Source organism: Oncorhynchus tshawytscha, linkage group LG01 (genome assembly GCF_018296145.1).
Source record: "Oncorhynchus tshawytscha isolate Ot180627B linkage group LG01, Otsh_v2.0, whole genome shotgun sequence".
Taxonomy (NCBI): Eukaryota; Metazoa; Chordata; class Actinopteri; order Salmoniformes; family Salmonidae; genus Oncorhynchus; species Oncorhynchus tshawytscha.
Window position 1 is genome coordinate 10913298 of NC_056429.1, and position 12020 is coordinate 10925317.

Consider the following 12020-nt stretch of genomic DNA (forward strand, 5'->3'; position numbering starts at 1 on the left):
GCTTTACACAAACCAATCATTTACTTTAAACACTGGGAAATTTGCCGTGTATCTAACGTTTGCCGTTATAGCTAGAATGTTGAAATATGGTCGAGTCACGAGTCATCAAAAACATGACTTGAATCCAAGTCTAATCCCAGTGCTGGTACTACAACAGCTTTCCAGTAAAATAATCACACCAACAGAATGTATCCTGATTCTTCACGTAGCTGACATGTAAAAGCAGATGCTTAGTTGTGTCTTTTCCAAAGTCCTAATCGTGTTAAAGTCAAGATTCAGTCTTTTGAATGTTACACTGCTCAGAGATGCACAGAATCTATATAGCATTCAAAGTGGGTGAATCCTTCCTATAACCTGCTTAGGAACATTCAGAATGTGTTAAGATGAATATAGAGACAGTCCATTATGATTATGGTGTGAAAGTTTTTTTTTTTATTAACTACGGTATGATCACAAATACCATCTGCTAATAATAGAGTTCTAAATACACCACATACCTGGATAAAGATGAACATTTCAAAACTGATACAATTCAAACACTTAAAACATTCACAATAAAAACAAGCTCCATAGGGCATGAATAAATGACATAGCTGGATCAATGAGTAAGGCATACAAAAGTACATTACATACAAGATTAAAAACTATAATAAATATAAAATCAGTGCAACAGTCACTTGAGTGTTTTGAGGTACAGTGTGGGTAACATTTGATGCCAAATCCTATTGGCCTAGGACCACCTTTGTTCTAATGGACCTAAAAACATGTGTTGCATTGCAACCAGTCAAAAGCCTAATAGAAAATTATGGAGAAACATTTATGTTCGGAGCTCTTGGACCAGAGGTGTGGCTGATGTTGAAATGCTAAGCAGATTGGCCCAGATCTTCTCTCTGTGAGACTGACTGAAGCAGTAGTCAATGGTCTGCTCTGCTTCCTGGATCCTCCTTCGGAACCGGCCTCGGTCTCGGGCTAGCTCCTCCCAGGGTCCTTTGCGAGACACATGCCTAGCGAAGGGCCAGGTACGCATCACATGGACCTGAACAAGAGGTGAGAACCGCACCTAAAACATACAAAACAGGTGTCAGAGTCAGATAAGGTCTTCTTCAATCGCACATTATTGTAGTTAAGAATAACAGAATGGGCAGTTTTAGTACCATTTAAATAATCTAATCCAGTTGTGTTAAAAAGAGCATTTGACTGGAGTGTCAGACTGACTCGCACAACACCAATTAACTGGAAATTAACTCTCTGCTGACTCGTATCACATGACAGGGTTAGTCATGACAACCTCTGTTGTTGCTAACCAACCATAAACAAGGGCTTGGGTGAGTGCTTATGAGGCAGAAGTGTCATATTGACTGACCTCACCATAAACAATACTATAAGTGACATGACCTATTTGTAATCACATACATTGGTTGTTAATACCAAGTTTTTCTGAGTAAATTAGTGGTTCTACCATTCTAACATTCAGTTCCTAATATTCAAGTAGTGTGAACTGGATTTCTTGTGTGTTCATTGTTTAGCTAATATGTCAAGTTTGAGCTATAAATAGCCCATGTTTTGTTGTGTATGTTTATATGGAGGATGTGATAGTGGTACATCATGTTTAAGGTGGTAACACTAGAACTAGGACTATAGACTGAGGGATGTAGAACACGGAGAACTATAATAACCTTTTTTAGAGGATGGATGTCCTTGTCTTCCTGTGTTACTTTAGCTTCAGGTCTCCTCCAGGGCACCAGTGTAGTAGCTGGGTGGCAATGCTGCTTCTGCGGTCTCTTGGGTAGACAAGGCTTTGTGGGCCTGGTTGTTTTTTTTTTTTTGGTCCCCCTCTGCTTAGCCTGGCCGAGTGGTGTCTCTGTGGGGCAGCTATGTGGAGTAAGTGGGTCTTTAGTGCTGAAGGCAGGTGGTTCTGTGGTTTTCGGGGATCTCTGGAAGCAGGCACGGAAGTTCAGAGGGTGGTAAAGGTCGTCGTTTTGGGAGAGGGACATCCATAGATGCTGCTCCTCATCATCCTCAGAAGAGGAATGGCCCACACTCTCCCTCTCTGTGTCAGAAGAACATGAGGTCATGACTGAGGCCCCTTCAGCCTCCTGGAAGTGTGTAAGTGTTTTGTCTGTGTGAGGGACTGAGCTGACTACAGATGCCGTGAAGCACAGAGGGTTATATGGGTCGGTGGTGCTGGTGAAGAGCTCCCAGAGCCTCTCACTCTCCTCTTTGTCCAGGTCTGCGCACGAACCTTCAGAACTGCCCCAGCTGCTTTCACTATCTGAACGGCTGCTCCAGAAGTTCACGCCACCGCAGGTCTCTTGAAGTTCTTCTCCGGGCCTGCTGGATAAGTTACATTCGAGGCGGCTCTCAACACAATCTTCATTTTTTCTTTCCCCCATATTGGAGCAGCTTGAAATGCAGGCAGAGAAAGCTAGAGGGTTGTAGGGGTCACTGGAGATGGACAAGGACTCCCAAAGTGCTTTATTGTCCTCGCTGTCAAACTCACCCATGTTTCGGTCAGCCTCCTTTCCCCAGTTAAGATCCATATCATCTTCAGGGGTGTCATGTTTGGGTTTGAAGCCAAACACTTTCTCCTTGTTCTTGCAACACATTTCATCTGAGCTGGAGCTGCTGTCAGTGCTGCTCATAAACAGGTTCCAGTCACCTGGAAAGCCCAGTTTCCAGCTGGGGTGGAGTCCAAGACAAAGTCCATCTTCGCTATCCATTGTGGCGCGGGACACGAAGTCGTCCACCAATCCGCAGCACAGCTCCTCAGCCCGTAGGCTGGACAGAAGGGTCCCTGCGTGGGGATTCCCAGAGAAAGAATCACCCACGTCCCCACAGAAATTCGATAGGGGGTTAGAGCCAGCAAGCATGACACTTTCTTCACTATCAAACAATGAGGAGAAGAGGAAGGAGTCAGCTGGATTTGATGCCGTGGTCATGTGCTGGACGTGTTGACCAGTTTCATCGGTGATTCTCAGGTGAACTTCAAACCTGAACATTTGGAAAACTGTTAAAAAGAACAAAACAAAAGGATTAGGCTCACAATAAATGTGCCCTCTTTTTGCCTGATTAAACCAGACGATGGATTTAACAATTAACAAAAATATGACAATATTATGGCAACGGTAGTTCCAAATCCGGCATGTTACTTTGTAACGTCACTAGTACATTCTGTCCGTGTTCTAAAACGTAAGCCACCGATATATTGTTACTAACGATAGTACAGCAGGGTTTAGAAACTGGGTCTGTTGTACTGTAACAAAACACAAGTTAGCAGTCTGACCAGGGCCACATTTACCACACATACAAAATAAACACTGGAGGTTTCTGTTGCATCAAATTACCTGCCAAGAAGCTGTAGTAAATGACATGGACCAACACCCGTAGTTGTTCCCACAGTACGGTCAGTACGTGCTTGGTCCACGGTAGAAGCGCCATACCCCCGTCGCCAAACCTCTCCATCGCAGTTCGATGAGAACCCTTCCTAAAATCAACACTTGATGCCATTTTTTCTTGAGCGATGTCCATGATCCTAGGAATTATCCTCACGTATTCTGATATTCCTCGTCCAAAACAAATAGATTATTCTCCGTCGTCAGTTGTCGTACTATACGAAAAGGCTTCATTTTCACCAGAATGTATTTCTTTCCACTTATATAAAATCTCAAATGTTGATTAGTGGCGCCATATTTCCAGTCGTTCTTGTTGTAGCTAGTAGAGTGAATGTCAAATGATTGCGACACTGCCCTACTATAAACAAGTCGTGTCGTCATGACATGAAGTGATTGGACAAACAAGTCGTGTCGTAAAAACATGTGATTGGACCAAGTAAGTGTCAGTTACACCCAAATACCCCATTGTAGACACTGCCTCTGTTTTAGTGACGCACTGAAAGTGCACGTAAATTCCCGCTTACCCCTTTCGGTCAGTGTGAATTTAAATTGAAGACCGCACAATAACAAAGACAGCTTTCACTATCCATTTCATGCCGAAGTGTTATTCAATGATGGGCTTCATAAAGCCAAACAAACTATTCTCAAACATTTCCTCTTCAAATAAAGACAAATTAATATTTGAATCCAAATTCTTTATTTCTCCAAAACGTGATGATTATGCCACCAGAGCAGAAGCTGTTGACGACTCACTGTAGAACAGAAACAGATGGAAATGATTAGAAATAGGAAAACACAAGTCTACTTTTATAAACCAAAAGTTTAACACAACAACCATGAGGAAAATACATAACTGCTTTGCATTTCAATACCCAACATTAATCCAGGAAACCACACTTTCATTTCAAGGCTTTACTTTAAAATCCTAAATAATTACTCACTTTCTAATAATTTATGTCTGACCCCAGATCAGTCTGAATAAGCCTATGTGAATCAAATGAATAGAGTACTGGAAATCCCAGGAACTAAACCATTGGTTGGAGTGTTTATACAATACTGTTTGAAGGTGACTGGAAGAGTTGACACAGTGCAGCCACTCTGCTAATTGACCTCCAAAGTTCCTCTGGCACAAAATATATCTCATCTCATACAGAGCAGGACTGTGAATTGTGCAGGATGAATGGCGTAGACAGTGGCTTGATACAGTAATATAATGTGATTTATCAGGGGTAAAACATTCCCCTGACAGAGGTTTTGGGTACATACTACTTCCAGTTGGGAGCAACTACTCTCCTGGTCTTATAGTAACGGGCCAGCCTGTGGATCCTGCTCTCGGTGAGGATCAGGCGGAACTTGGCATCCTTGTCCTGCAAAGAATACCGGTACAGATATTAGCATATCTAGAAACAAAAATCTTGACAATCGATTCTTGAAGAGTGTGAACATGACTCCTCCCCACATGCAGTACAAAAACACCCAGCCAAGAAGGGAGTGTGCAGTCCATGATATGGCTCAAAATAGGCTGTAATCAACATACTATATATCTATATATATCTAGAAACACACACACAAAAGTATGTGGACACCCTTTCATTTTAGTGGATTCAGCCACACCGTTGCTGACAGGTGTATAAAATTAAGCACACAGCCATGCAATCTCCACAGACAAACATTGGCAGTAAATTGGCCTTACTGGAGAGCTCAGTGACTTTCAATGTGGCACCATCATAGGATACCACCTTTCCAACAAGTTAGTTCATAACATTTTTGCCCTATTCGAGCTACCCGGTCAACTGTAAGCTCACAAAAATCGTCTGTCCTCAGTTGCAACACTCACTAACAAGTTCCAAACTGCCTCTGGAATCAACATCAGCACAATAACGGTTCATCGGGAGCTTCGTATAATGCGTTTCCATGGTCGAGCAGCCGCACACAAGCCTACGATCATGCGCAATGCCAAGAGTTGGCTGAAGTGGTGTAAAGCTCGCCGCCATTGGACACTGGAGCAGTGAAAAAGCGTTGCCTGGAGTGATGAATCACGCGTCTCCATCTGGAAGTTTGATGGATGAATCTGGGTTTGGAGGATGCCAGGAGAACCCTGCCTGCTCAAATGTATAGTGCCAACTGTAAAGTTTGGTGGAGGAGGAATAATGGTCTGAGGCTGTTTTTCCATGGTTCAGGCTAGGCCCCTTAGTTCCAGTGTAGGGAAATCTTAACGCTACAGCACACAATGACATTCTAGATGATTCTTTGCTTCTAACTTTGTGGCAACAATTTGGGGAAGGCCCTTTCCTGTATCAGCATGACAATGCCCCTGTGCACAAAGCGAGTTCCATACAGAAATGGTTTGTCGAGATTGGTGTGGAAGAACTTTACTGTCCTGCACAGAACCCTGACCTCAACCCCATCAAACACCTTTGGGATGAATTGGAACGCCCAATCGACCAACATCAGTGCCCAACCTTACTAATGCTTGAGGCTGAATGGAAGCAAGTCCCCGCAGCGACGTTCCAATAACTAGGGCAGAATGTTCTAGTGACCAACTTCATTATAATGCTCATGATTTTGGAATTAGATATTTGACAAGCAAGTGTCCACATACACTACATGAACAAAAGTATCTTGTGACAGAAAAACATGTTTACATCGGTTGGCCTAGTTTGCCAATTGTGAGATGGGGGTCACGTCGACTATCGGATGTTAGAGTAGCTAGCTAGTGCAGCACACAATATTTGGTTCAGAGAAATAACAATGTATAAAATACATTACAGTAACCTGGTTATTGTTTAGACTCGAAATGGGGGAAATCATTTGGAACAGAAAGTGAAAAAGCTTCAGTAGTACCCTTTTCGTTTCAAAATGTATGCTATGTTTGTGTGTGTAATGAACGCAACACATGCATTCTGGTTCTTTCGAAAACCTGCTTGACATCTGGATACATGTCTTGTGTAGCTCATTCCCAAAAATGTGTCCCTTTTCTCTTCCATAGACGTAGGCAAGAGCACCATCTAGTAGTTTCTACCCCATAACGTTCACTTCTATCAGATCGATGGAGTGACTTGAGGGCTTGAAGGGACAGCTATCTGAATACAATGCAGCATAAGTAAAAACAAACCTCCAAACCCTTGTCGTAAAAACTGATCGGTCATGACTAGATTTCACCCATCAAATCAAACTTTTTCAAATACAACAAGTGTAGACCTTACTGTGAAATCAAGCCATATTAAGATCAGCCATTAGCCTACAAGGAAGGACACTTTTTTTAATGTTATGTGAGCCTGCTCACCTTTCTGTTCCTCTCCAGATGCTTCCTGACAGCCACAGCCTTCTTGATGAGGTGATACAGGTCCTCTGGGAGGTCTGGGGCCAGGCCCTTGGTCTTGAGGATCCTCAAAATCTTGTTGCCGGTGACAAAGCGCACCTGGGCCACACCGTGGGAGTCCCTTAGAATGACACCTGGACACAGAGGGGGAGGAACGAAAGGTCAGAGTCAACTGGACAGTCAAGAGAAATGACCTATATCAAGGCTGGATGCCTGTCTGGCATAACAATGGCGTCTGCCTATGAAGAAACAGACAGACACCGGAGCTAACCAAAATCCAGCTTAACAACAAATAGATATTAATCGCTCTCATTCATGGACTGTCTGCTAGAGGAACATTTTTGCTGTTACTAACATGAATACTTAGTATTGATAGATTTTATATTGAACAAAAATATAAAAAACGCAACATGCATGTTTCATGAGATGCCATTATTATTATATATATATTTTTTAAATACGCATAAAAAGGTTTGGCATATCAAGAAGCTGATTAAACAGCATGATCATTACAGGTGCACCTTGTGCTGGGGACAATAAAATGCCACTAAAATGTGCAGTTAACACAACATAATGCCACAGATGTCTCAAGTTTTGAGGTAGTGTGCAATTGGCAAGCTGACTGCAGAGCTGCTGCCAGAGAATTGAATAATAAATTCTCTACCACAAGCTGCCTCTAACGTCATTTTAGAGAATTATGCAGTACATCCAACCGGAGACTACATGTAACCATGCCAGCTAAAGACCTTCACATCCAGCTTCTTCACTTGTGGGATCATGAGACCAGCCACCCAGACAGCTAATAAAATTGTGGCTTTGCACAACTGAATAATTTAGTTACAAATCATCAGGAACGGACTCAAGGAAGCTTATCTGTGTGCTCATCATCCACACTGACTGCAGTTTGGCGTCGTAACAGACTTCAGTGGACAAATACTCACCTTCGATGGCCACTGGCATGCGGGAGAAGTGTGCTCTTCATGGACGAATCCCGTTTCAACTGTACCAGGAAGATGGCAGACTGCGTGTATGGAGTCAAGTGGGCGAGTGGTTTGTAGATGTCAATGATTGAACAGAGTGCCCCATGGTGGTGGTGGGGTTATGGTATGGGCAGGCATGAGCTATGGACAACGAACATAATTGTATTTTATCGACAGCTATTTGAACGCAGCGATACCGCGATGAGATCCTGAGGCCCATTGTCGTGCCATTCATCCCCCGCCACCACTTCAGTTCAGCATGATAATACATGGCCTCATGTCACAAGGATCTGTACACAATTCCCGGAAGTTGAAAATGTCCCATTCCTGCATTCTCACCTGACATGTCACACATTGAGCATGTGTGGGATGCCCTGGATCGTCATGTACGATGGCATGTTGTAGTTCCCGCCAATATCCAGCAACTTCGTACAGCCATTGAAGAGGAGTGCTACAACATTCCACAGGCCAGAATCAACATCCCGATCAACTATGTGAAGGAGACTGGTTTTCTGATCCAGGCATCTGTGACCAACAGATGCATATCTGTATATTCCCAGTTATGTGAAATCCATATAAAAAGGGCCTAATGAATTTATTTAAATTGACTGTAATATGAATTGTAAGTTGTTGCGTTTATATATTTTTGTTCAGTGTATTTGCTAGTAATTTTTTTTTAAATAAAAAAATTAAACATGACAGGGATATCACAAAAAAGTCTGACGTATTACCAGTGTGGTCCCAGAACTGGATTAGACCGTTTTTCTTTTAATGAGTCCCATAGCGCGGCGCACGTTGGCCCAGCGTCGCCCGGGCTAGGCCGTCATTGTAAATAAGAATTTGTTCTTAACTTACTTGCCTAGTTAAATACAGGTTAAAATATAAATATTTTTCTATATTTGTAACTACGTTATGGTCAACATGGGCTTTGAGTTGATGTGATCATTTGTTCCACTCAACAGTGCCAGTATATAAAAAGGTTTTAGATACTCTTGAATATATTAAGAGTCTCTGGTGCTGTATTGGTAGACATCTCTAATATAATTAAAATAATAATAGTACCTGGGGGCTGAGTCTATAGATAATAACTCTATAGAACAGACAAAGCTGAGTTAATATGACAATTCTCTCCAGATAACCAGCCTAGCTGATATTCAGTTAAAGACCCACTATGCAGAAATCGCTCCTCCATTTCCTGGTTGCTAAAATTCTAATAGTTTGCCTAATTTCAGTTTGTGACAATATAAGCAAGTATAGTGTTGAGAATCATTGTACCATCGAAATCGCTGTGAAATATATTTTCCATTACGAAAAATATTGTATTTTCAGCTGTTTGAAGCCAATGTACAAAACCAAATGACACTGAATAGAAATTGCGCACTTGGAACCAATCTACTGCTTCTTAAGACTTGCTTTCAATGACAGATCTGTAACTCATTTCTATATGAATTTGGTCATGTCCCCCAAAAAGTTACATACTGCAGCTTTAAGAGTGATTAACACAATGCTTAGCATATTTATACATTTCCCCTTTCTGTATGCATAATTTCCAGTGTTCTTACTGTAAGTTGCTCAGGATAAGAGCGTCTGCTAAAATGACTTGAACGTAAATGTTTTGAGAACATTTTGTACAATCTAATTAGAATATAAAGCACCTGTCTTCAAGAGCCCAGTTAGACATTTTATGTAATTCTGTGCTGGAGGTGTTCTCCTTGAATTAAACCAGATTGATAATATCAATACAAAAATCAATGACAGCTCTACTTTTGTGTTAATTCCTATTACACTGTGGAGTACTTAACCTTACCAATCTGAGAGGGGGTCAATCCCTTTTTGGCTAGCTTGAAGATCTGTTCCTTGACATCATCAGAGGCCAGCTTCAGCCACTGGAAGAGAAGGCCATAAGAGTATTACAGCTGATGATTACCTCACACAACCCAAACTCAAAACAGATATGAAAATGTTCCTCAATCCAGGACTGGAGTTGGAAAAGGCTATTCCCGATTATGCGTCAACTCAGAGGCAAATCAAATGTAGCAAAATACATTTAGTTTATTCATAAAAAACAGCTTTCCATCTCCAAGCTAATGCTAAAGCAGGCCAATGGAATCCAAAGTGTGACGCATATCGTTGGGATGAAAAGCTGCCATAGGAGTCTTGGAATACAATGGGCAGGCTGCTTTAGCGTTAGCTACCTAGCTTGCAGTTGGAATGCAGCGTTTTTTTTAAAGAACTAGGCACATTTTTTATACTTTATTTGCTGCTTTTTGTTGCACTGTTCTAAAGCATTTTGCAACAATTGAATACCCCCCGGGACTGAGGAACCTTTTCATATCCATTTGAAGCCAGTGTCCAGCGAGCAGATCAGGAAATGACGACAGTAACACCTAGCCACACTAACCAGGTATGTGGTGTTCGCACACACGGTTACATATTGCTATTGGCTCCATACTCACCAAATACAGAAGCATTTCAACCAAACTTAACTTGTCGATACTTCATTCTAGTTTTGGAAAGTGGCTTAAACTCCTGTGGCTAGCTGCCCACGATAACCAGGCAGTCAGAAAATGCTCTTTTATTTTTTTGCACCATGCACAAATGACATTTTAGTAATTTAGCAGATGGGCTTATCCAGAGTGACTTACAAAAGCAATTAGAGTTAAGTGCCTTGCTCAAGGGCACAATGACAGATCTTTCACCTAGTCGGGTCAGAGATTCCAACCAGCAACCTTTCGGTTTCTGGCCTAACACTCTTAACGCTTAGACTTCCCCCCCAAAAAAACATACTGCCATCGTCTTTCCCAAATATCTCATTGATCAAGAGGAGCAGGTAACGACTCATAATCCAAGTAGCACTGACATGCAGTACTTTGGGGTGCTCATTTGTGGCACACCATAGCGAAACGTTTTGTCACAGAAAACACTTTGCAACTTGACATAAAAGCGGTTGCAACCGTTATGTTCTTAAACAGTCGGTGTAGTTAATCGGCATCGCTCTGCTGCCCTGCTTCAAAATAAATTAACAGCCACGAAACAGAACTAACACGCAATGTTTCAAAACAATGAGGAAACGGTTTCCATTGTAAAACGTTATGCTACGGTGTGCCACGAATGAATACACCTACCTTGATCTATGAGAAGAGATCGAAGAGAGATCAGATGGCGAGAATTCAGAAAGTATCGCCAAGTTCAAATCTGATTAAATTGGACTGCAACAGGTAGGTGTCCAGTCACCTTCTTACTTACCCGTCTTATGTAGATAGTAGACACTAGTTGCCTACATCCACTGGTATAGTAAACAGCAGACCAATATTGACCCAACAATATTGATGAACCGTTATACTTACAGTGGGGACACTTCGCCTGTAAGGCAACGCCGACTGGGACAAGCCCTTTCTGCAACAATAATTATATTAAATGTATAAGTAAACTGTGACTGTAAAAAAAGTTGAGTGCGGTGCAATTCATTGGCTACAAAATAAATGAACCAACTGACCTGGCAATAGCGAGATAGCTAAATCTGTCAAATACTAATTAACCAATGGCTCTATTTTAGACAATACGACAAAAAAATGTAACCAGGGCGTAGGCCTGGCTAACTCATTAATAAACCAGTGATACAAATTGCGTTGTGGATCCTTTAGCTTGTCGACTTTACATCCGACATGATTATGAAAGCAGTGAAGTTTGTTGGCTAACTAACATTAGCTAGCGGCAACTAGCTTATTGCTGGGTAGCTTGTTCAAATCAATTAATTGGAACTGGGGAAATTTCGACGTTTCAATGTGGATGTCATGTGTACACAATATATTCCCATTGTATAAATGGTAAATACATGTAATTTAGAAAAACACTTTAGTACGTAGAAAATAAAGCTTACCCTGGAGCATGCATGCGACCCATAATGGCGGTAGAAGAAGAGAGGACTTCCAGCCGACTGAAAGGACGACTTTGTGTCTGTGTGGGGAAATGACGTCAGATGTTCTTGAGTAAAATAGCCACAATCCTGCATTTCATAACAGAGATTGGATTTCCAAGTAAAAATATGTTGCATTTAGGGACAGATTTAAAATATTTATTTTTGTCAATAACGACAACAAAAAACACTGTATTCTTACAACTCTTCCATAAGTTTATACAACTGTAACCCCTGTCTTTTTATCCTTGTTTTGTTTTTTTCTTTCTTTTAGGAACTTTAACTTTTGAAAGTCAATTCTTGTGATTTAAAAAAATATATATATTTACTTTTAATGCTATTTTAAGTTTTTTTTTCATAAAAATATACATGTAGTGATGTCTTACGTTAAAAAAATATAATTTTAAAAA

The 12020-nt window shown here is 41.3% G+C and overlaps 2 protein-coding genes across 2 annotated transcripts; both read right to left on the reverse strand.

Annotated features, from left to right (window-relative positions):
* Window positions 1-409: 409 nt before the first annotated feature.
* On the reverse strand, window positions 410-3940 carry ppp1r15b (protein phosphatase 1, regulatory subunit 15B). Its single transcript, XM_024374661.2, has 3 exons — window positions 3345-3940; window positions 1677-3007; window positions 410-1060 (listed from the first exon to the last, which is right to left on the reverse strand). The coding sequence occupies exons 1-3, from the start codon at window positions 3526-3528 to the stop codon at window positions 818-820; spliced, it is 1758 nt and encodes a 585-aa protein (XP_024230429.1). The 5' UTR covers window positions 3529-3940; the 3' UTR covers window positions 410-817.
* A 132-nt stretch (window positions 3941-4072) lies between these two features.
* On the reverse strand, window positions 4073-11683 carry LOC112215599 (40S ribosomal protein S13). The gene is made up of 6 exons (XM_024374786.2): window positions 11575-11683; window positions 11042-11090; window positions 9502-9580; window positions 6679-6848; window positions 4659-4759; window positions 4073-4144 (listed from the first exon to the last, which is right to left on the reverse strand). Exons 1-6 carry the CDS (start codon window positions 11595-11597, stop codon window positions 4111-4113), a joined length of 456 nt encoding a protein of 151 aa, XP_024230554.1. The 5' UTR covers window positions 11598-11683; the 3' UTR covers window positions 4073-4110.
* Between the last annotated feature and the right edge of the window lie 337 nt (window positions 11684-12020).